Genomic DNA, 22,663 nt, shown 5'->3' with positions numbered 1-22,663 from the left:
CCTCCCTCCCTCCCCTCCACCCCGTCCCTCCCTCCCTCCCTCCCTCCCCTCCCCCCCGTCCGTCCCTCCCTCCCTCCCTCCACCCTGTCCGTCCTCCCTCCCTCCCCCCACCCCGTCCCTCCCTCCCTCCCCTCCCCCCCACCCCGTCCCTCCCTCCCTCCCCTCCACCCCGTCCGTCCCTCCCTCCCCCCCTCCCCCCAACCCCGTCCATCCCTCCCTCCCCCCCTCCCCCCCACCCCGTCCATCCCTCCTCCCCTCCACCCCCGTCCCTCCCTCCCTCCCCCCCTCCCCCCCCACCCCGTCCCCTCCCTCCCTCCCTCCCTCCACCCTGTCCGTCCCTCCCTCCCTCCCCTCCACCCCGTCCGTCCCTCCCTCCCCCCCTCCCCCCCCACCCCGTCCCTCCCTCCCTCCCCCCCTCCCCCCCCACCCCGTCCCTCCCTCCCTCCCTCCCCCCTCCCCCCCCCACCCCGTCCCTCCCTCCCTCCCTCCCCCCTCCCCCCCCACCCCCGTCCCTCCCTCCCTCCCCCCTCCCCCCCCCACCCCGTCCCTCCCTCCCTCGCCCCTCCACCCCGTCCCTCCCTCCCTCGCCCCTCCACCCCGTCCCTCCCTCCCTCCACCCCCCCACCCCGTCCCTCCCTCCCTCGCCCCACCCCCACCCCGTCCCTCCCTCCCCCCCTCCCCCCCCACCCCGTCCCTCCCCTCCCTCCCTCCCCTCCACCCCGTCCGTCCCTCCCTCCCTCCCCTCCACCCCGTCCGTCCGTCCCTCCCTCCCCCCCGACCCCGTCCCTCCCTCCCTCGCCCCCCCAACCCCGTCCCTCCCTCCCTCCCTCCCCCTCCACCCCCTCCCTCCCTCCCCTCCACCCCGTCCCTCCCGTCCCTCCCTCCCCCCCCTCCCCCCCACCCCGTCCCTCCCCCCCTCCCCTCCACCCCGTCCGTCCCTCCCCTCCCCCCCACCCCGTCCCTCCCTCCCTCGCCCCCCCACCCCGTCCGTCCCTCCCTCCCTCGCCCCCCGCACCCCGTCCGTCCCTCCCTCCCTCCCCTCCACCCCGTCCCTCCCGTCCCTCCCTCCCCCCCTCCCCCCCCACCCCGTCCCTCCCCCCTCCCCTCCACCCCGTCCGTCCCTCCCTCCCCCCCCACCCCGTCCCTCCCTCCCTCGCCCCCCCACCCCCGTCCGTCCCTCCCTCCCTCGCCCCCCGCACCCCCGTCCGTCCCTCCCTCCTCGCCCCCCCGCACCCCGTCCGTCCCTCCCTCCCTCGCCCCCCGCACCCCGTCCGTCCCTCCCTCCCTCGCCCCCGCACCCCGTCCGTCCCTCCCTCCCTCGCCCCCGCACCCCGTCCGTCCCTCCCTCCCTCGCCCCCCGCACCCCCGTCCGTCCCTCCCTCCCCGCCACCCTGTCGGTCACTCCCTCCCCCCCTCCACCCTGTTCGTATGTCCCTCCCTCCCCCCACCCCATCTGTCCGTCCCTCCCTCACCCCCCACCCTGTCCGTCCGTCCCTCCCTTGCTCCCTCCACCCCATCTGTCCCTCCCTCTCCTCCCCTCTCATGAATTTCTGGGTCCTTCCTTTTACACCCCCAAACTCTTTCTCCCGCTGCTCCTAATCTCCAATGTTCCAGACACACTTTCCCCACCTAGGCCTTCCCGGGGTTTGGACCCTTTTCTTTCTTCAACCACCTCCCCGGGGTTTCAGGATCGTCTTCCTCTTCTCCCCTACCCACCATCCCAGGATTTGTGGGCCCTCTCTGCCCCCAGGGCTCTGCCACTACTCTTGGAGCCCAGCTGACATTAGAATGTTCTGCCTGGCTCAGATATTGACAGATCCTCTGGGGCCTAATGTTGTCTGGTCTGATTTACTGATGGAAATTAATGTGTCGTGGTAATCATTGCTATTCCACTTCTGAGCATTTCTGGACAGTGATCAGCTACAGATATTTTCTTTGGAAATTCTGTGCTAATTCAACTCTGCTTAAGATGGTTTGTTTGCTCAAGTCTTTGCCAGTATGTAAACACAAATGATTGTGCAGATACTGGACACAGAATGCTGGAGGAACTCAGCAAGTCAGGCAGCGTTGATTGAAATGAATAAACAGTCAATGTTACAGGCTGAGACCCTTCATCAGGACTGAAAAGAAGGAGGTAGAAATCAGAATAAGAAACTGGGGGAGGGGTGAGGGGATGGTGGGGGGAATGAAATAAGTAGCTGGGAGGTGAAAGGTGGAAGAAGTACTTTACTATTCTGGCTTCTTCCCCCTTCCTTTCCAGTTCTGATGAAGGGTCTCAAGTCCAAAATGTCGACTGTTTATTTTCCTCCATAGCTGCTGCCTGACCTGCTGAGTTCCTCCAGTATTTTGTGTGTGTTGTTCAAGCTTTCCAGCATCTGCAGAATTTCTTGTCTGTAGAAAGTGAGCCCATAACTTTGTGGAGGAAGTTACTGTGAGGCACTGAAAATCATAAACACGAGAGGTTCTGCAAATGCTGGAAATCCGAGCAACACACAAAGTGGTGGAGGAATTCAGCAGCCCAGGCAGTGTCTATGGAATGGATCAAGAAGAGTCTCGGACTGAAACATCGACTATTTATTAATTCCCATAGATGTTGCTTGACCTGCTGAGTTTCCCCAGCACTTGTGTGTGAAGCATTGTAAAATTTCAGTAAAAATGTAGAACGATCATGTCAGTTACTTCAACTATTTTTGATTCAAGGGGAAATATTTCAGGGGAAACAGTCTGTATCCTCAAGTTTAGCAATTTAAAGAGCAGCTCTGCAGAAGCCCTTGCCAATTCAGCTTTTGGGAAGTGGTGTTGATGCCACTGAATTGTCCTGAAACTGGGTATCGAATCTTGTCTCTGCAGCTTTCTGAAGAGAAGGGATTTCAAACGCTTCAGACATGCAGAGCACAAAGAATTACTTGTGGCTCATCTCCGATATCCTCGGCCAAGGAGCCACGGCTAACGTGTACCGTGGCCGCCACAAGGTGAGCTCTGGCAGAGTGTCATTGACCTGAGTCTCTAGTCCTATTTCCTACACCTCCTATTTATTATTCACTGCTCTGGAGAGTTAAACTGGTAGATTTAGAATGACATTTTTACTTCAATGAAACAATTAAATTTTGTTTTGAAATGTTGGGTGTTACCAGTCAGTTTATTTCGTATCTTCTCAAAGTATGTGGTGAATTAGATCCCAGTTGTACTCATACAGCACAGAAACAAGGCCCTTTGACTCAACTGGTCCACGTTGGGTCCATATTCTTCAGCCCCGCTCCTCCTGACAGCCAGGATCCCTGTACAGTCTGCCTGTCTCCCTCTCTTCTCGCTACTGCCATCAGGCAGGAGGTGCAGAAGTGTTGGGCTCCGTGCCGCCAGGTTCTGCACCTGGTCCCGCATCGACGGCTGCGCTCGCCCTCGGCAGTGCACTGACTCCGGAGCTCCTGGACTACCTTCGGGGAATCTGCGGCTCGTGTCCTCTGCAGTTTGCCCTCTTTGTTTTTTTTAAATTTATTTTTATTGAAGGAATGACACAGTACAGAATATATAATGGATTACATTTTCCTCCATTTTGCTTTAGTATCGCACCCCCAAAACAAACCTCCCCCCACCCGCCCTCCCCGAACATATCATGGTAGCTAATATATTTACAACACAACAGTTCACAAGTACAAGTACGGACATTTCACAACCATACCCCCACACTACTGCAAGATGACGGCTCACACACATCTGCAACATGTCAGATGATCCAAAATACACTCATATTTACAATTCATCAACCACCCTGTGAGGTAAATTATAAGCGTGTTAAATGGGAGGCAACTTCCCAAGTACAATCAAATGCCCTCAACTAGTAGGTAATTCCTTAAGACTCCCAAAATATGATAAGAAAGGTCCCCATTTCAAATAGAACTTTTTCACAGACCCCCTCAAAGTGAATTTAATCTTTTCTAATTTAGGAAAAAACATTACATCTTCTAACCAAGCAGCAGCAGTTGGGCGAGTGGCAGATTTCCAAACCAGCAAAATTCTCCTACGGGCCAATAGTGATGTAAATGCAATGATATCCGACTGGCTTGCATTTAAACCCAAATCATCATCTGCCACACCAAATACAGCTATAAGCGGGCAAGGTCTCAGTGTCACCCCCAAAACCTCACTGATAATTTTAAAAACCAGCCCCAAAACCTCACTGATAATTTTAAAAACCAGTGCCCAATAGTTATCAAGCCGAGGGCATGACCAAAATGCATGTACTAAACCAGCCAGAGAGAAGGAACACCTGTCACAGCCAGCGTCTGTCCCAGGGTATATGTCTGCAAGTCTGGCTTTACTTAAATGTACCCTGTGTAAAACTTTAAATTGTATGAACCCCAGTCTAGCACATGATGATGAGAAATGAACCCTATTCAATACTTTTGCCCAATATTCTTCCGCCAGATCCATACCGAGGTCGTCCTCCCACCTACTCTTAGTTTTGTTTAGATCTTGAACTCCCAAAGACATCAGCTGAGAGTATAGTTCAGAGATCAGCCCTTTATTGTTAAAGCTAAGAGTGAATTTTTCCCATAACATAGCAGGTGGTAGAACAGGAAAAGAGGGAAATTTTTCCTTGACAAAGTAGTGAATCTGCGGGTATTTTAAAAAATGATTATGCGGAAGGCCATACTTACCGTGCAGGTTATCAAAACTATCAAATATGTTATCAGTATACAAATCCTTAATGCGCATAAGACAGTTCAAACCCCATTGTCTGAAAGCTGAATCGAATGTGGAGGGAGGAAATAAATGGTTTTTATAAATGGGGCCCAAAACTGAAGCTGATATGAACTTATAGTGGCAGCGAAATTGATTAAGAATTTTGAGGGTGGAGAGCACGACCGGGTTAGATGTGTATTGAGAGGATTTCAATGGTAAGGAAGAATACACCAAAGCTGGGAGAGACGAGGAGTGGCAAGACCGTGACACCAGATTATATCTGGCTGGTGAAGCCAAAATAATACTTTTTGAATGTTCGATGTCCAGTAATAATGAATAAAGCTGGGAAGACCCATTCCACCTACGTCACGACCTCTTTGGAGAGTGTGCTTATTAATCCTTGGGACCTTATGTTCCCAAATAAAGGAGGTTATAGCTTGGTTGACTGATTTAAAAAATAACTTCGATAAGAAAACTGACAAACACTGAAACAAATAGAGAAATCTAGGAAGTATAGTCATTTTCACTGACTGAATTCTCCCAGCTATAGTAAGGGGTAAACTGTGCCATCTCTTGAAATCAGCCTTCATTTGGCTAACCTGAGGCCTGTAGTTAGCTTCGAACAGAGATGTAAAAGAACGAGTAATATGTATTCCTAGGTATACAAAACCATCTTGAGATAAAGGAAAAGGCAAGGATTCCTGTCGGATCTGTAGGGCCAAGTTATTAATGGGAAAGCATTTGCTTTTTTGAAACAACACACATCAAAGTTGCTGGTGAACGCAGCAGGCCAGGCAGCATCTCTAACATTAGTTAGTCCTGACGAAGGGTCTCGGCCTGAAACGTCGACTGCTCCTCTTCCTAGAGATGCTGCCTGGCCTGCTGCGTTCACCAGCAACTTTGATGTGTGTTGCTTGAATTTCCAGCATCTGCAGAATTCCTGTTGTTTGCTTTTTTGAAAGTTCAGTTTATAGCCAGAGAAGGCTCCAAATTGACCTAATAATGACACAATAGCAGGACTACTACCTACAGGGTCGCTAACATAAAGTAAGAGGTCATCAGCATATAGGGAAACACGGTGTTCCATGTCCCCTCTTCTAACACCTTGAAATAATGTAGTTGACTTAAGTGCAATAGAAAGAGGCTCAATTGCAATTGCAAAAAGAAGAGGGGACAGTGGGCAGCCTTGGCGAGTGCCACGTGTTAATGGGAAATAGTCAGATTGAAAATAATTTGTCTGTATACGTGCTAAAGACGAGTGGTATAATGCGTAACCCAAGCTATAAATATTCTGCCAAATCCAAATTTCTCCAAAACACTAAACAGGTATACCCATTCCACTCTATCAAACGCCTTCTCCGCGTCCAAGGAGATAACAACCTCTGGAGTTGGAGAATCACTGGGTGAATAAACCACATCAGCCAGTCGATGGATATTAAAAAAAGAATAGCGATTTTTAATAAAACCTGTTTGATCATCTGAAATTATCTTGGGAAGGGGACATTCTAAACGACATGCAAGCACTTTAGCCAAAATTTTCACATCTACATTCAAAAGTGAGATGGGGCAATATGATCCACATTGAGTCGGGTCCTTGTCCTTTTGAAGAAGTAGTGAAATAGCTGCCTGTGAAAGAGAAGGGGGTAAGGGGCCATTCTCCAAAGGTTCCTGAAACACTTCTAGAAGGACCAGTATGAGCTTATCCTTAAATTTCTTGTAAAATTCTATTGGATAACCATCAGGACCTGGGGACTTACCACTCTGCATAGCCATAATGGCATTATTAATCTCTTTCTGCCCAAGAGCCCGATCTAGGTTCTTCACCTCCTCTGGTTCAAGAGTTGGTATTTCCAAATTATCTGAAAAACGTTCCATACTTGTTTTATCTGAGGGGAACTCTGAGGCATACAGAGAGGAATAAAAAGTTGCAAAGATGTTATTAATCTCTTTTGGATTGCTTGTCAAGTTCTGGTGCGTGTCTCTTATCTGGGGAATATGTCGTGATACAGCTTGACGTTTCAACTGATGAGCCATAAGCCGGATGGCCTTGTCACCATATTCATAATAGAGGCCACGTGTCTTAAGAATTAATTGTTCTGATAAGTTTGTAGATAGAAGATTAAACTTCGCTTGTAAATCAACCCGGCTTTTATATAATTCCGCAGTGGGTGCCTCAGAGTATTTTCTATCCAGGTCCAAAATAGATTGCAATAACACTTGCATTTCCTTCCTACGCTCTTTATTGGCATGTGAAGTATAAGATATTATTTGACCCCTCAAGTAAGCTTTTAAAGTTTCCCAAAGTAAAGCGTACGATACCGACTCAGTTTTGTTAGTCTCGAAGAATGTGTCAATGTTAGCCGATATATAACTACAAAATTTCTCATTAGAAAGCAAAAGGGGGGTTAAGTCTCCACAGAGGCCATTCTCTAATGTTTAAAGGAAAACATAGGTCCATTTTCACGGGCGAGTGATCAGATATAACTATAGCAGTGTATTCAATTTGTCTAATCATTGGTATCAAGGAGTTATCTATAAAGAAATAGTCTAGCCTGGAATAGGAGTGGTGAACATGAGAGAAGAAAGAGAATTGCCTAACTGATGGATTCAAAAATCTCCAAGGATCTATATAACCATTTCGTTGCATAAACATCGAGAAGGCCTTCGCCATACCTGAAAATGTTCCCCTAGGGCAAGACCTATTAAGCAGTGGGTCAATAGCACAGTTCAAATCTCCGGAAAAGATTAGCTTATGTGTATTTAGGTTAGGTATTAATGACAAAACCTTATTTGCAAATTGGACATCGTCCCGATTAGGAGCATAAACATTTACCAAAATAACAGGTATCTGAAACAGAGAGCCAGAGACTATAATAAAGCGACCATTAGGGTCACTGATTACATCAGATGGTGTGAACTGCATTCTTTTGGTGATTAATATTGCCACCCCCCGGACCTACTATTAAATCTGGAATGAAAAACCTGACTAATCCATGCTTTAGGAAGTCTATTATGGTCCTCCACTCTTAAATGTGTCTCTTGTAGAAATAGTATATCTGCTTTTAATTGTTTCAGATGAGAGAAAACTTTAGCTCTTTTAACCGGACCATTGAGCCCCTTTACATTCCAAGAAATAAACCTCACAGGGTGGCCTCCATCAGCAGCACTCACGTTAACCATATCAAAAGCCACACAGGGCCTTCAATCCAAAACAGTGCGAGGGCATAAGTTGCACACAATAACGCACAATGAAAAGAAAGTCTGATCAATCCGTAACACACAAAAGAATAAACTGCCATGGTAATCCCCCAAAACACTCCCCTCACCCCTTTACACAAACAAAAAAACCCAATTAACCCCCGAAACCTAGGTCTACCTCCCCAATTGAGGATGATCGCAGGCAGTACCCAACCAAAAACTTCCAAGGTGTTCCCCATACAACCCAACTTTCAATCTAATCTAGGGTGGCTCCCCTCCTTAACATTTATCCTATCACTTATACTACCTTTAATATAACATATAGGCTAAAGATGACACAGGTCAAGCTAAGCATTAAAAACAAAAAAAAAAAACACTGGGCAACTTAAACACCCGAGATATAAATCCCAAATATTTACACTTTGCTGGTTGAAAGTTTTTGTTAATCAAATTTGGCAGCATAGCAGTTTGACCCGATCGCGTTCCACAAATTAAACTGGAAAAAATGAACAAAGAAGTGGATTGTGAAAATTAACAGTTTGCCTCGGCATGAGGCCCCTTCAATGCTGCACGAATAACCTAAAAAAAAAGGTCATTGCTCTTCTCGTTCTTCTTCTCCCCAGTGCAAATGGTCAAACTCTTTGGCCGCCTCTGGTGTATGGAAATAATGCTTTTTACCTTCATGCATGACCCGGAGCTGGGCAGGATACAAGAGGCCAAACCTGACCCCTTTCCCGTAAAGCAGGGATTTCACCTCCTTGAAAGCTGCTCGTTTTTTACCCAGCTCCGCACTAAAATCTTCATAAAAAAACTCGCGGTGTCCGCGGAAATACAGCTCCTGCTTCCGTCTATTGATGATGCGTTGCTTATCTTGAAAGGAGTGAAAGCAAACCAGGAACGTCCTTGGTCTCGTTTGCTTGACTCCAGAGACACCGGATGGTTTACGTCCGACTCGGTGAGCGTGCGAAAGTACGAGAGGCCTTGGGAAAAGTTCTGTCCCCAGCACTTCGTCAAAAAACTCGGTCATAAATTTAACAGGGTCTGAACCTTCCAAATTTTCAGGAATGCCGACCACTCTCAAATTGGATCTCCGCGACCGATTTTTGAGGTCATCAAGCTTTCCCTTCAGAAATGCGTTTTCGCTCTGCAACGCTGCAATGGCGGCTTCGGCGCTCACCAGTTGGTCACTGTAATCACTCAGACCGTCTTCAACCCCACGAATGCGTTCGTCATGTGTCTCGTAAGCAGACGTAATTTGTCCCATGGTAGCATTCACTGGTGATAAAGCATCTTCAAGTTCTCTTTTTAGGGCAGAATGCACCGCTTGCGTCATGTCAGCAATAAGTACTAAACGAAGCCTCTCCAAGTCATCGGGTAGCGCAGGTCCGGGTCCTGCTCCAGCAGCGTGCAACGGCGCCATTACTGTAACATCCGCCTTCTTGCTCGAGGCTTCGCTATCTTTTTCCCCAGTTTGACTTCGAAGGTACATTCTACTTGCCATTTCAATGTCCAGCTATGTCCTGCGTTGTTCACAATGGTAAATATTCAGTTATCTCGAGCATACGGCAAAGATAAACAGGTAGATTTTCAATAAAAATCAGGAGCCACACTCACACGCACCGTCTCACTCCCTACTCAACCCCGGAAGTCAGTTTGCCCTCTTTGTGCACAATGGATGCTTGCTGGCCTTTGTTAATGCGTGGTTTTTCATGGATCTATTGTGTTCCTTTCTTTTCCTGTGACTGCCTGCAAGAAGGCGAATCTCAGGCTAAATCCACACTAGACCGGATAATTTTGAAAACTCCGGTTTAGCATAAAAACGATAGGCATCCACACCAGGCGTTTTTGAAAATATCTCCGTCCACATTAAAACGGGAATTTGGGCGAATCTCCTCCTACTGGGCATGCGCAGGACACATCTACAGAAAACAAGCGAAGAGGAAACGGTATACTTGGTGCGCGTTTGTCCAGTTACAGACTAGAAAAACTTAAAAAGGAAATTGCCAAATGATGTACAGCTGTTGGCTCTCGCGCAGGAGGACTTAAAACTAAAAAAACAAATATTGGAGCGTATGGTGGCAACCGACAGGGAGTGCACAGACAGTATGACCCAGCTGACGACGAACATTGAAAAACCGACTAACTCTGTTGCAGAGGGATTTGCAATGATGAGGAATATGATGCCCCCCCCCCCCGGTACTTTTCACTGCCACAATACCAGCCTCACAGCCACTACAATAGCTACACATATGGACACACAGACCCCCGAGTGGCCCCACCAGCATCTTCCCCACTCCCACAGAGGGGTCACCCTGGAAACATTTCCTACAGCCATAGTCTGTTCACCGATGACAGGGACGACAGGTTTTTTAAAACCTCCGGTTATCCCGTACACATTACAACGCCGGTTGGGCGGTGTAGTGTGTATGGGGTAACAGGAGCTTTTTAAAAACGCTGTCATGACATTCTGGAACAGATGGTGGTGGCAATGCAGCATTTCATTGTTTTCTTGAACACAGCCTCCGACACCACAACAACAATATCTGATGATAGTTGTGTAATGGCCTAATGCAACATTGTATGGAGATACAAGATAACACTGATGCAGACATGTCTTATACATTTAACAAGGTGCTTTATTAATGTATTGCTTGTGCAAACATTCAATAGATGCCATTGTCACTACTAAAATGTCATTTTTAAGTAGTAGCTTATGTTTGGCATAGACGTGAAAATGTTAAGGCCAGAAAAGGACAATTGTAAGTTTCACTTTTACTCAGGTAAAAATAAAATCACTTTTGCCCAGTAACTCGTTTTATTGCACATGTTAAATACAGCAAAATAATACGGAAAGAGATGGCAAAAGTAAAGGCAAACAAATGAGGTAAAAGCAAATTTCATTTTTGCCCAGTAACAAGCCTTATTGCATCTAGTTGTACCTGTTGTCCCTTTCATCGGTGAAGAGACTATGCCTGTAGGAAATGTTTCCAGAGTGACCCCTCTGTGGGAGTGGGGAAGATGTCGGTGGGGCCACCTGGGGATCTGTGTGTCCATATGTGTAGCTATTGTAGTGGCTGTGAGGCTGGTATTGTGGCAGTGAAAAGTACTGGGGGGGGGTGGGCATCATATTCCTCATCATTGCAAATCCCTCTGCAGCAGAGTTAGTCAGTTTTTCAATGTTCGTCGTCAGTCAGGTCATACTGTCCGTAAACTCCCTGTCAGTTGCTCCGTACGCTCCAGTATTTGGTTTTTTTAGTTTTAAGTCCTCCTGCGTGAGAGCCAACAGCTGTCTGTCATCTGGCAATTTCCTTTTAAGTTTTTCCAGTCTGTAACTGGACAAACACGCACCAAGTCTTTCGTTTGGCAATTTCCTTTTAAGTTTTTCTAGTCTGTAACTGGACAAACGCGCACCAAGTATACCGTTTCCTCTTCGCTTGTTTTCTGTAGATGTGTCCTACACATGCCCAGTAGGAGGAGATTCGCCCAAATGCCCATTTTAATGTGGAAGGAGGTATTTTCAAAAACGTCTGATGTGGACCCCTATCGTTTTTACACGAAACCAGCGTTTTCAAAATTATCCGGTCTAGTGTGGACGTGGCCTCAGGGTTGTAAATGGTATACACACTTTGATAATAAATTTAGACCATAAGACATAGGAGCAGAATTGGGTCATTCGGCCCATCGAGTCTGCTCTGTCATTCCGTCATGGCAGATTTATTTTTCCCCTCAACCCAGTTCTCCTGCCTTTTCTCTGTAACCTTTGATGCCTTGACTGAACAGGAGCCTGAGGACCTCACTTTAAGTATACCCAGTGACTGGGCCTTCATAGCCGCCTGTGACAATGAATTCCACAGATTCGCCACTCTCTGGCTAAAGAAATCCATCATCTCTGTTGTAACACTGTGCCCTCTGGTTCTGAACTCCCCTTCTATTGGAAGCATCCTCTCCACATCCACTCTGTCTACGCTGTTCAATATTGGACGGGTTTCCATGAGACCCCCCCCTCGTTCTTCTAAACTCCAGTAAGTACAGGCCCAGAATCCTCATACATTGACCCTTTTATTCCTGGAATCGTTCTGATGAACCTCTGGACCCTCTCTGATGCCCACATCTCTTCCCTTGGATAAGGGGCCCAGATTTCCTTTGAACTTTACCCACCTGTCTACGTACCTTTTTAAACGTTCTCAGCTCTGACTCAGTCACTTTCTCTGGTGCTCATTCCATATCCAGAGCATCCTGCTCTGTATATGTGAAGAAGTTATTCCTTCAGGGCCCTTTGAAATCTTTCCCCATTCACCTTGAGCCCTATAGTTTGTTGGTTCCTGTTCCCTGGAAAAAAAGAATCACAATCAGATTTATTGTCACTGACATAAGTCATGAAATTTGTGGAACAGTAGAGTGCAGGCATATCAAATGACTGTACATCAGAATAAAAACAGTGCGAAAGAGGGATAGCGAGGTAGTGTTCACGGTATGACTCTATAAAACTTAACTGAGTTGTGAGTCTGCTTGTTCCAGAGGTTTTCCTAGTGTTTAAAGATCTGATGGGGAGTGTAGGACCAGAGGGCACAGGCTGTTGTGGAGGCCAAGTCACTGGGTATATTAAAAGCAGAGATTGACAGGTTGACAGGGCATCAAATGTTACGGGGAGAAGAGAGGAGAATGGAGTTGAGAAGGATAATAAATCAGTTGAAATGGAGTGGCAGACAGATTCAATGGGCTGAATGGCCTAATTCTGCTGCTGTGGTACTACTCAGAGGAATGTGGAGTCCTCCCCGAGTTCAGTCCAAGGATGTTCCCTCTCTTATCACCACACGGGGGAGGAAAATTCCCAGCTGATTGACTTCCAAAGTGAGTCTCCACTTGGTAGCGTATGGAGTAAGACGTTTTTTTGTCTCAGCTCCGTCTTTCACAACTTACTTTCCACTGCTAGATCCGTTTCAAGTTTGAAGATTTATTATATTTGCTGAAGGATTTTATGACTTAATTACGATGGCTGGAACTGAATTACGGAGTGGCAAAACTGTTTCTGAGCCACAACAAACAGAGAAATCAGAGGAAGTTTCTACTTCAGAAAGAATGCTTTCTTTAATAGAAGATATTAATGCGAAGATCAGTATGCCAGATACCAAAATAGATAAATTGACAAAAGCCAATGAATTGTTTGGAAAAACCATCATTGCTATTCAGAAGTCTTTGAAAAATTTGGAAGGTCGATATCAGGTGCTTAAGCAGAGTACTCACAGAATTGAAAGGGAATTTAAATTAATGGATCAATCTATTAAGGAACAGGATTTGAAGATGCCTTTTATGGAAAAGAAGATTAATGAGAATACTTTGGAATTATCAAGAATTAAGAAGAAAATGATTATTTGGAAAGCAGAAATCACAGGATGAATCTACGTATACTGGGTTTGCCTGAAAATACAGAAACCGGTGAGCTACTAAAGTTTTTTTCGAACATTTTATATTCACTTTTTAGTGACATTCTCGAAGCCTGTCCGATACTGGACAGAGCCTACCGAATTCGGCGTTTTAAACCATCAGCCGAAATTAAACCATGTCCTGTAATTCTCTGTTTACATTATTTTACAACCAAAGAAGCTATTCTTTGGAATGCAAGGAAAAGGGATAAGCTAATCTATAATGAAGTTAAGATTCGTATAGTGGAAGATTTTGCCCCAGAGATTTATGCCGAAAGAATTAAATTTCGGGAAGTGATGGCGGAATTTTTTTAAATGAGCTGTCACTTGTCACTGCATTACCCAGCACGTCTGATGATTACTCCACCCAAGTGGTTAAGGCATTCGACTAGCGATCTGAAGATCCTGAGTTTGAGCCCCACCCAAGGCAGCGTGTTGTGTCTTTGAGCAAGGCACTTAATCACACAATGCTCTGCAACGACACTGGTGCCAAGCTGTATGGGTCCTAATGCCCTTCCCTTGGACAACATCGGTGTCATGGAGAGGGGAGACTTGCAGCATGGGCAACTGCTGGTCTTCCATACAACCTTGCCCAGGCCTGCACCCTGGAGAGTGAAGACTTTCCAGGCGCAGATCCATGGTCTTACAAGACTAACGGATGCCAATGCTCATCCAAAATGGATTGACTCTCCAGAAGATGGTTGGAAATTTATAAAAGAGTTTAAGTCCACTTCATAAGCAATTTGAAAAGTTGATCCTCAGCTGGGAGTGGTTCGCAACACCATTGATGAAAGTCCGCTCCTCATTTTATGGATGTTCAGATACAGACTTGGTTAACTTACTTCGATCTGTTGTTTGCTTTAACAGTTAATGTAGTTCTGAATTTCACATATATATATTTAGTTATTTTTTCTTTGATTTGTAAGTCTTTAATAATAGTTGTAGTATATATTAGTTGATGGGATTTATCTTTTTTTGAGTATATGGCTGCGTATATTAAATGGATTTAAGATATTCATCGTTAATTCGGTCTTAACTACTGTCAGACATAATATGAAAATATTTGGAATTTGTTTACTTTATGTATTCTTTGTTGTGTCTTTTTGGTGGTGGTAACTTTTTACTTTGTAAATGGAGCTGCCAACTGGAGACGGGTTAAGGATCAATAGGTTAGCATAACAACAGGAATTCTGCAGATGCTGGAAATTCAAGCAACACACATCAAAGTTGCTGCTGAACGCAGCAGGCCAAGCAACATCTGTAGGAAGAGGTGCAGTCGACGTTTCAGGCCGAGACCCTTCGTCAGGACTAACTGAAGGAAGAGTGAGTAAGGGATTTGAAAGTTGGAGGGGGAGATCCAAAATGATAGGAGAAGACAGGAGGGGGAGGGATAGAGCCAAGAGCTGGACAGGTGATAGGCAAAAGGGGATACGAGAGGATCATGGGACAGGAGGTCCGGGAAGAAAGACAAGGGGGGGGGACCCAGAGGATGGGCAAGAGGTATATTCAGAGGGACAGAGGGAGAAAAAGGAGAGTGAGAGAAAGAATGTGTGCATAAAAATGAGTAACAGATGGGGTACGAGGGGGAGGTGGGGCCTTAGCGGAAGTTAGAGAAGTCGATGTTCATGCCATCAGGTTGGAGGCTACCCAGACGGAATATAAGGTGTTGTTCCTCCAACCTGAGTGTGGCTTCATCTTTACAGTAGAGGAGGCCGTGGATAGACATGTCAGAATGGGAATGGGATGTGGAATTAAAATGTGTGGCCACTGGGAGATCCTGCTTTCTCTGGCGGACAGAGCGTAGATGTTCAGCACCAGGCCATTGTCTCCCACACCATCACCGACTTTATCCGCTCAGGGGATCTCCCATCTACTGCTACCAACCTTATAGTTCCCACACCCCGCACTTCCGGTTTCTACCTCCTACCCAAGATCCACAAACCTGCCTGTCCTGGCCGACCTATTGTCTCGGCTTGCTCCTGCCCCACCGAACTCATTTCTGCATACCTCGACACTGTTTTATCACCCCTTGTTCAATCCCTTCCGACCTATGTTCGTGACACTTCTCATGCTCTTAAACTTTTCGATGATTTTAAGTTCCCTGGCCCCCACCGCTTTATTTTCACCATGGATGTCCAGTCCTTATATACTTCCATCCCCCATCAGGAAGGTCTCAAAGCTCTACGCTTCTTTTGGATTCCACACCTAATCAGTTCCCCTCTACCACCACTCTGCTCCGTCTAGCGGCATTAGTCCTTACTCTTAATAATTTCTCCTTTGGCTCCTCCCACTTCCTCCAAACTAAAGGTGTAGCTATGGGCACCCGTATGGGTCCTAGCTATGCCTGCCTTTTTGTTGGGTTTGTGGAACAATCTATGTTCCGTGCCTATTCTGGTATCTGTCCCCCACTTTTCCTTTGCTACATCGACGACTGCATTGGCGCTGCTTCCTGCACGCATGCAGAACTCGTTGACTTTATTAACTTTGCCTCCAACTTTCACCCTGCCCTCAAGTTTACCTGGTCCATTTCCGACACCTCCCTCCCCTTTCTAGATCTTTCTGTCTCTGTCTCTGGAGACAGCTTATCCACTGATGTCTACTATAAGCCTGCTGACTCTCACAGCTATCTGGACTATTCCTCTTCTCACCCTGTCTCTTGCAAAAATGCCATCCCCTTCTCGCAATTCCTCCGTCTCCGCCGCATCTGCTCTCAGGATGAGGCTTTTCATTCTAGGACGAGGGTGATGTCTTCCTTTTTTAAAGAAAGGGGCTTCCCTTCCTCTACTATCAACTCTGCTCTTAAATGCATCTCCCCCATCACGTACATCTGCTCTCACTCCATCCTCCCGCCACCCCACTAGGAATAGGGTTCCCCTGGTCCTCACCTACCACCCCACCAGCCTCCGGGTCCAACATATTATTCTCCGTAACTTCCGCCACCTCCAACGGGATCCCACCACTAAGCACATCTTTCCCTCCCCGCCTCTCTCTGCATTCCGCAGGGATCGCTCCCTACACAACTCCCTTGTCCATTCGTCCCCCCCATCCCTCCCCACTGATCTCCCTCCTGGCACTTATCTGTGTAAGCGGAACAAGTGCTACACATGCCCTTACACTTCCTCCCTTACCACCATTCAGGGCCCCAAACAGTCCTTCCAGGTGAGGCAACACTTCACCTGTGAGTGGACTGGGGTGATATACTGTGTCCGGTGCTCCTGATGTGGCCTTTTATATATTGGCGAGACCGGACGCAGACTGGGAGACCGCTTTGCTGAACATCTACGCTCTGTCCGCCAGAGAAAGCAGGATCTCCCAGTGGCCACACATTTTAATTCCACATCCCATTCCCATTCTGACATGTCTATCCACGGCCTCCTCTACTGTAAAGATGAAGCCACACTCAGATTGGAGGAACAACACCTTATATTCTGTCTGGGTAGCCTCCAACCTGATGGCATGAACATCGACTTCTCTAACTTCCGCTAAGGCCCCACCTCCCCCTCGTACCCCATCTGTTACTTATTTTCATACACACATTCTTTCTCTCACTCTCCTTTTTCTCCCTCTGTCCCTCTGAATATACCTCTTGCCCATCCTCTGGGTCCCCCCCCCACTTGTGTTTCTTCCCGGACCTCCTGTCCCATGATCCTCTCATATCCCTTTTTCCTATCACCTGTCCAGCTCTTGGCTCTATCCCTCCCCCTCCTGTCTTCTCCTATCATTTTGGATCTCCCCTCCCCCTCCCACTTTCAAATCCCTTACTCACTCTTCCTTCAGTTAGTCCTGACGAAGGGTCTCGGCCTGAAACGTCGACTGCACCTCTTCCTAGAGATGCCGCCTGGCCTGCTGCGTTCACCAGCAACTTTGATGTGTGTTGTTAATAGATTAGCATGTCGTTTGCCTATTGGACGATTTCTGGGCTTTTGGGGGAGGTGAGTGGGTCCATAAGATTAGTTTTTGTTTGACTGGGCAGTCCTGAGGGGGTTTTTCTTTGTCAATCATCTTGCTTTTCTTTCTGATTGAGTCAAGCTTCGCCCTTTCTTCCGATTTAGGCTGCGCCTGCACGTTAGATTACTTTATAAAATTTTTAAATTAAATCTTAAATATGGATCTTAATAAAATCAATATAATATCTTGGAATTTAAATGGTATGAACCAACCTATTAAGTGTGGAAAGATTTTTAAGAAATTAAAAACACTTCATGCAGTTATTATTTTTGCGCGGGAGACACACATCTGTAGACGATGAAAATCGCTGAATTAAATTTTGGAAGGGACCCTTATTTCATTCTTTATCAGTAAATAAAATAAGAGGACTATCTATTTTTATTAATTCTAAAATCCCTTTTGTTCATTTTAATACTGTTACTGATTTAATTGGAAGATATTTAATTGTTACCGGTTCGTTGTGTGGTCGAAAGGTGGCTTTGGTATGTGTATATACACCTAATATAGACAGCCCTGAATTTTTTAAGTAGCTATTTTCTGTATTGCTGAATTTAAATGAATGTAAGTTGATTATGGGCAGTGACTTTAACTGTTGGCTCAACCTGATTGACAGATCGTCCACCAATCTGTCATTTCCTAATAAAGCTGCGACTTGTATTAATTCTTTTTTATTAGAATGCGGTCTGGTCGATATTTGGAGATTTAAGTTTCCTAAAGAAAAAGATTTTTCTTTTTCTTTCACATGTATACCATAAATATTCAACAATTGATTATTTTTTCTTGGATACGTGATTGGTGCCCTCTGTTGTTGAGTGTACCTATGATGTGATTGCACTGTCAGATCATGCACCTATGAAACTAACCTTGGAACTCTGATAATATTCACATACCTCAGTGGAGATTTAATATTTCATTGTTGCAAGATTCAACTTTTGTAAATTTTATTAAAGAACAAATTTCTCTATTTTTTGAATTGAATACAACTGAGGGAATGTCAAATTTGGTTATTTGGGATATGATGAAATCTTTTCTTAGGGGACAGATAATTTCATATTCAGTAGGTTCAAGAAGGAAAACCAAGGCAGAACTCTTGCTGATCACTAATAACCATATAACAATTACAGCGCGGAAACAGGCCATCTCGGCCCTTCTAGTCCGTGCTGAACTCTTACTCTCACCTAGTCCCACCGACCTGCACTCAGCCCATAACCCTCCATTCCTTTCCTGCCCATATACCTATCCAATTTAACTTTAAATGACAACATCAAACCTGCCTTAACCACTTCTGCTGGAAGCTCATTCCACACAGCTACCACTCTCTGAGTAAAGAAGTTCCCCTCATGTTACACCTAAACTTTTGCCCTTTAACTCTCAACTCTGTCCTCTTGTTTGAATCTCCCCCACTCTCAATGGAAAAAGCCTATTCATGTCAACTCTATCTATCCCCCTCATAATTTTAAACACCTCTATCGAGTTCCCCCTCAACCTTCTATGCTCCAAAGAATAAAGACCCAACTTGATCAACCTTTCTCTGTGACTTAGGAGATGAAACCCAGGTAACATACTAGTAATAGGATTAAAGAAATAGATAAACTCTATTCAGTAATGCCTAATGAAGATCTCTTTAAGGAAAGGGTGGAACTCCAAGCACTGCATGATATGCTTTTGACTTTTCCCATTGAACTGCAACTTTTTAAATCCAAAAGCCAGTTTTATATACGTGGAGAAAAATCAGGCAAATTATTAGCTAGTCAGTTAAAAGCAAGTATGGCTAGAAGACAGATTCTGAAAATACGAAGACCTGATAGAACTGCAATGGTAGATCCTTATGAAATTAATAACATATTTATGGATTTCTACTCTAATCTTTATAAATCTGAATTTTCAGACAATATTACTTTTATGAATAGTTTTTTGCAAAAATTGAATACGCCTAAAATCTCTATTCAAGATATGAATACATTAGATGCACCTACTAAACAAGGGGAAATAGCAAGGGCTACATCCTCTCTCCAATCAGCTAATGGATATACAGTGGAATCTTATAAGACTGTTACTGATATACTTATACCTCACTTATCTCAAATTTTCTCTGATTCTATATCCTCTGGGACTCTTCTGAAAACTTTCTATGAAGCTTCAATATTTTTAATTCCAAAAAACGATAAAGATTTATCTGAATGTGCTTCTTATAGACCAATTTCTTTATTGAATGTGGATTCTTAAATTCTCTGTAAGATTTTAGCTAATAGACTTGAGAGTATTTTACCTACTGTTATTTCCAATGACCAAACTGGATTTATTAAAATTAGATATTCACATTTTAACATTTGAAGATTATTAAATATTATTCACACTTCTCCATCTAAAGAATCTGAATGTGTTATTTCTCTTGATGCAGAGAAAGCTTTTGATAGAGTGGAGTGGTCTTACTTATTCGAAGTTTTGGAAAGATTTAATCTTGGCCCGGGATTTATTTCCTGGGTTAACTTGATCTATCACGCTCCTATGGCTGCGGTTATCTCCCTATTTTAGATTATATAAGGGTATTCGACAGGGATATCCTCTTAGCCCTTTATTATTTACCTTGGCCTTAGAACCCCTTGCTGTTGCTTTTAGAGGTTCTAATACTGATCAGGGTATTAAGAGAGGGGACAAAATACGCAAGCTTTCGTAATATGCAGATGACCTGTTAGTTTATATTTCAGATCCTAGGAAATCTATTCCTTCTATGTTATCAATATTTTCTGAATTCAGTAGTTTCTCTGGGTATAAATTAAATTTACATAAAAGTGAGTTATTTCCTATTAATAATTACTCGGATCCAAATCATCAAGTACCTTTTACTATTGCTAAAAATTACTTTACCTGTCTTGGTATTAAAATTGCTAAAAATTCTAAGGATCTGTATACATATTTTTGCCATGAATTGGCTACACCAAACAATTGCTTTCTAAATGGTCGCCTATGACATTATCATTAATAGGTCGAATTAATGCTATTAAAATGATAGTTTTGCTGAAATTTTTATATATATTTCAGGCAGTTCCTTCTTTTGTTCCTAAAAAGTTCTTCGACAGAATAGATTCTATAATTTTATCTTATATTTGGAGCAATAAAAATCCTAGATTGAGTAAACCCTTATTGCAGAAATTAAAAAAGGATGGTGGTATGGCTTTGCCAAACTTTAGGATGTACTATTGGGCAATTAATATTCGATATACTGTATTACTTTTTGGATTCACTATTCAGATACACATGAATGTCCTTCGTGGTTGGATTTAGAGGAAAACTCGGTGAAAGGATTCTCTTTGGCCTCTTTCCTGGGAGTTTCTCTTCCCTTTTTGTTTTCTAAGATTAGCAGACAAGAATTTAATCCTATTATTAAACATACATTAAGGATTTGGTTTCAGTTTCGTAGATTTTTTGAGTTATATAATTTTATTCTTTCTAGTAATATCTATCTCAATTGTTTTTTAAACCATCAATTTTGGATAAGGCCTTTTTAATTTGGAAAACCAAGGGAATAATAACTTTTTCAGATTTGTTTTTAGGGGAATGTTTAATGTCTTTTTCTCAGTTAACGGATAAATATGATTTATCTAATGTACACTTTTTTAGATATTTACAAATTAGGAATTTTTTACGTGGTTTGTTACCAAATTACCCTTCTGCTTTTCCACCTAATATGATAGATGTTCTCTTTCAGTTTAAATCATTTCAAAAAATTGATAGCTATAATCTATAAACGGTTATTGAGTTTACGAATGATATCTAACGATAAAATTAAATGCGCTTGGGAATTGGAACTTCAGGAGTCATTTTCAGATAATCAAAGGAGTAAAATTTTTCATTCGGTTATCAACTCATCTATTTGTGCCCCTCATTCCTTGATACAGGTCAAGGTAGTGCATCGGGCCCATATGTCAAAGTATAAACTGGTGCGTATTTTTTCCAGTATTAATCCTATTTGTGACAGATGTAATACTGAGCTGGCCACTTTAACTCATATGTATTGGTCTTGTATAAAGCTAGGTAACTTTTGGAGAGATGTTTTTAAAACACTATCAAAAGTTTTGGATCTGGATCTACAACCTAATTTGCTTATGGCAATTTTTGGGATTATCCCATCGGAAGCAGGGACTCCTCTTTCCGCTCAACGTATGATAGACTTATTGACCTTACTGGCTAGGAGAGCCATCTTATTGAAGGGGAAGGATCCTAATCCACCTACGGTCTTTTATTGGCTCTCCTCCATTACGTCCTGTTTAAGTTTAGAGAAAATAAGAAGTCGGACATATGATAGATCCTTTAAATTTGAGCAAATATGGCGACCTTTTATTCAGTATTTTCACTTAATTTGATTTATTACTCTTCCAATTTTTTTTTCGAAGTTTTAGATTTGATCAGAAAGTCTTTCTTTTTTGGTTGTATCCTCAAAATGGACTGCCCAGTCCCTTTTTTTTTTGTTTTGTTTACTTATAATGTAGTGGGTTTTTTTTCTTTTCATTTAAAACCCAATATTTTTTCCTTTCTCTTCATAAACTGGTAAGAGGAGAATTGTTATTTTCATTTTTTAAAAAATTACACATGTTATGCTAGTTTAACGATATCTATGATTTTGACAATGTCTATCTTAATCTTGGTTTATATTGTTACTGATATATATATTTGAACTAATTCTCCTTTTGATTGTATTTATGCTTTTTTAAAATCAATAAAAAGATTAATAAAGAAAGAAAGACTTACAAAGTTGTCAGTAACGTTACTGTGACTGCATTTTCCTGATGTTCGACAATGGTCACACAGGCTCGTGTAAGTCACAGGACTTTGAAGGGCATACGTCTTGCTCTGACACCTTGTAACATTCAGTATCGGGTAACTTTCCACAGAAAACTGGTGACCTGTATGCCGTCAAAGTGTTTAACAACATTAGCTACCTGCGGCCAATTGAAGTCCAGATGCGGGAGTTTGAAATCCTTCGGAAGCTGAACCACGAGAACATTGTACAACTCTTTGCTGTAGAAGAGGAGGTATGGCGATCATGTAGTATTGATCAAAGGATCAACTTTAACGCTGCTCTGACTTTAAAATTCCCACCTGTAATATTTTAATTCATTTCTGTATACATTTAATAATGCTTTATGTACAGTTGACACTGGAGTTTTGTTGTGGATTTACCACATCTACATTATTCATTGCTTAAACTTTGGTTTTCTGTGGGCATCACGATCGCGTAGCGGCTAGCGCGACGCTATTACAGTATGGGGTGTTCCAGAGTTCGGAGTTCAATTCTAGCGTGAGGAGTCTCTGTACGTCCTCCCTGTGGAAGGAAGGAGTGGGTTTGTCCCTGTCTGCTGTGGTTTCCTTCCACTGTCCCACTGTCCAAAGACGTATCGGGTAGATTATTT

The 22,663-nt window shown here is 44.1% G+C and overlaps 1 protein-coding gene across 1 annotated transcript in view; it reads left to right on the top strand.

Moving 5' to 3' along the window:
* tbk1 (TANK-binding kinase 1) overlaps positions 1-22,663 on the top strand; it is a 77,768-nt gene that overhangs the window by 508 nt on the left and 54,597 nt on the right. The window contains exons 2-3 of the mRNA XM_072268187.1: positions 2,851-2,972; positions 22,145-22,285. Of these exons, the coding sequence (XP_072124288.1) occupies positions 2,886-2,972; positions 22,145-22,285 (228 nt within the window). The 5' untranslated portion in view covers positions 2,851-2,885. The remainder of the gene's footprint in view (positions 1-2,850; positions 2,973-22,144; positions 22,286-22,663) is intronic.

This window comes from Mobula birostris, chromosome 9, assembly GCF_030028105.1.
Source record: "Mobula birostris isolate sMobBir1 chromosome 9, sMobBir1.hap1, whole genome shotgun sequence".
NCBI classification, from domain to species: domain Eukaryota; kingdom Metazoa; phylum Chordata; class Chondrichthyes; order Myliobatiformes; family Myliobatidae; genus Mobula; species Mobula birostris.
Note: the sequence above shows the minus strand (reverse complement) of the source record. Positions and strands in the feature narration are given on the sequence as shown.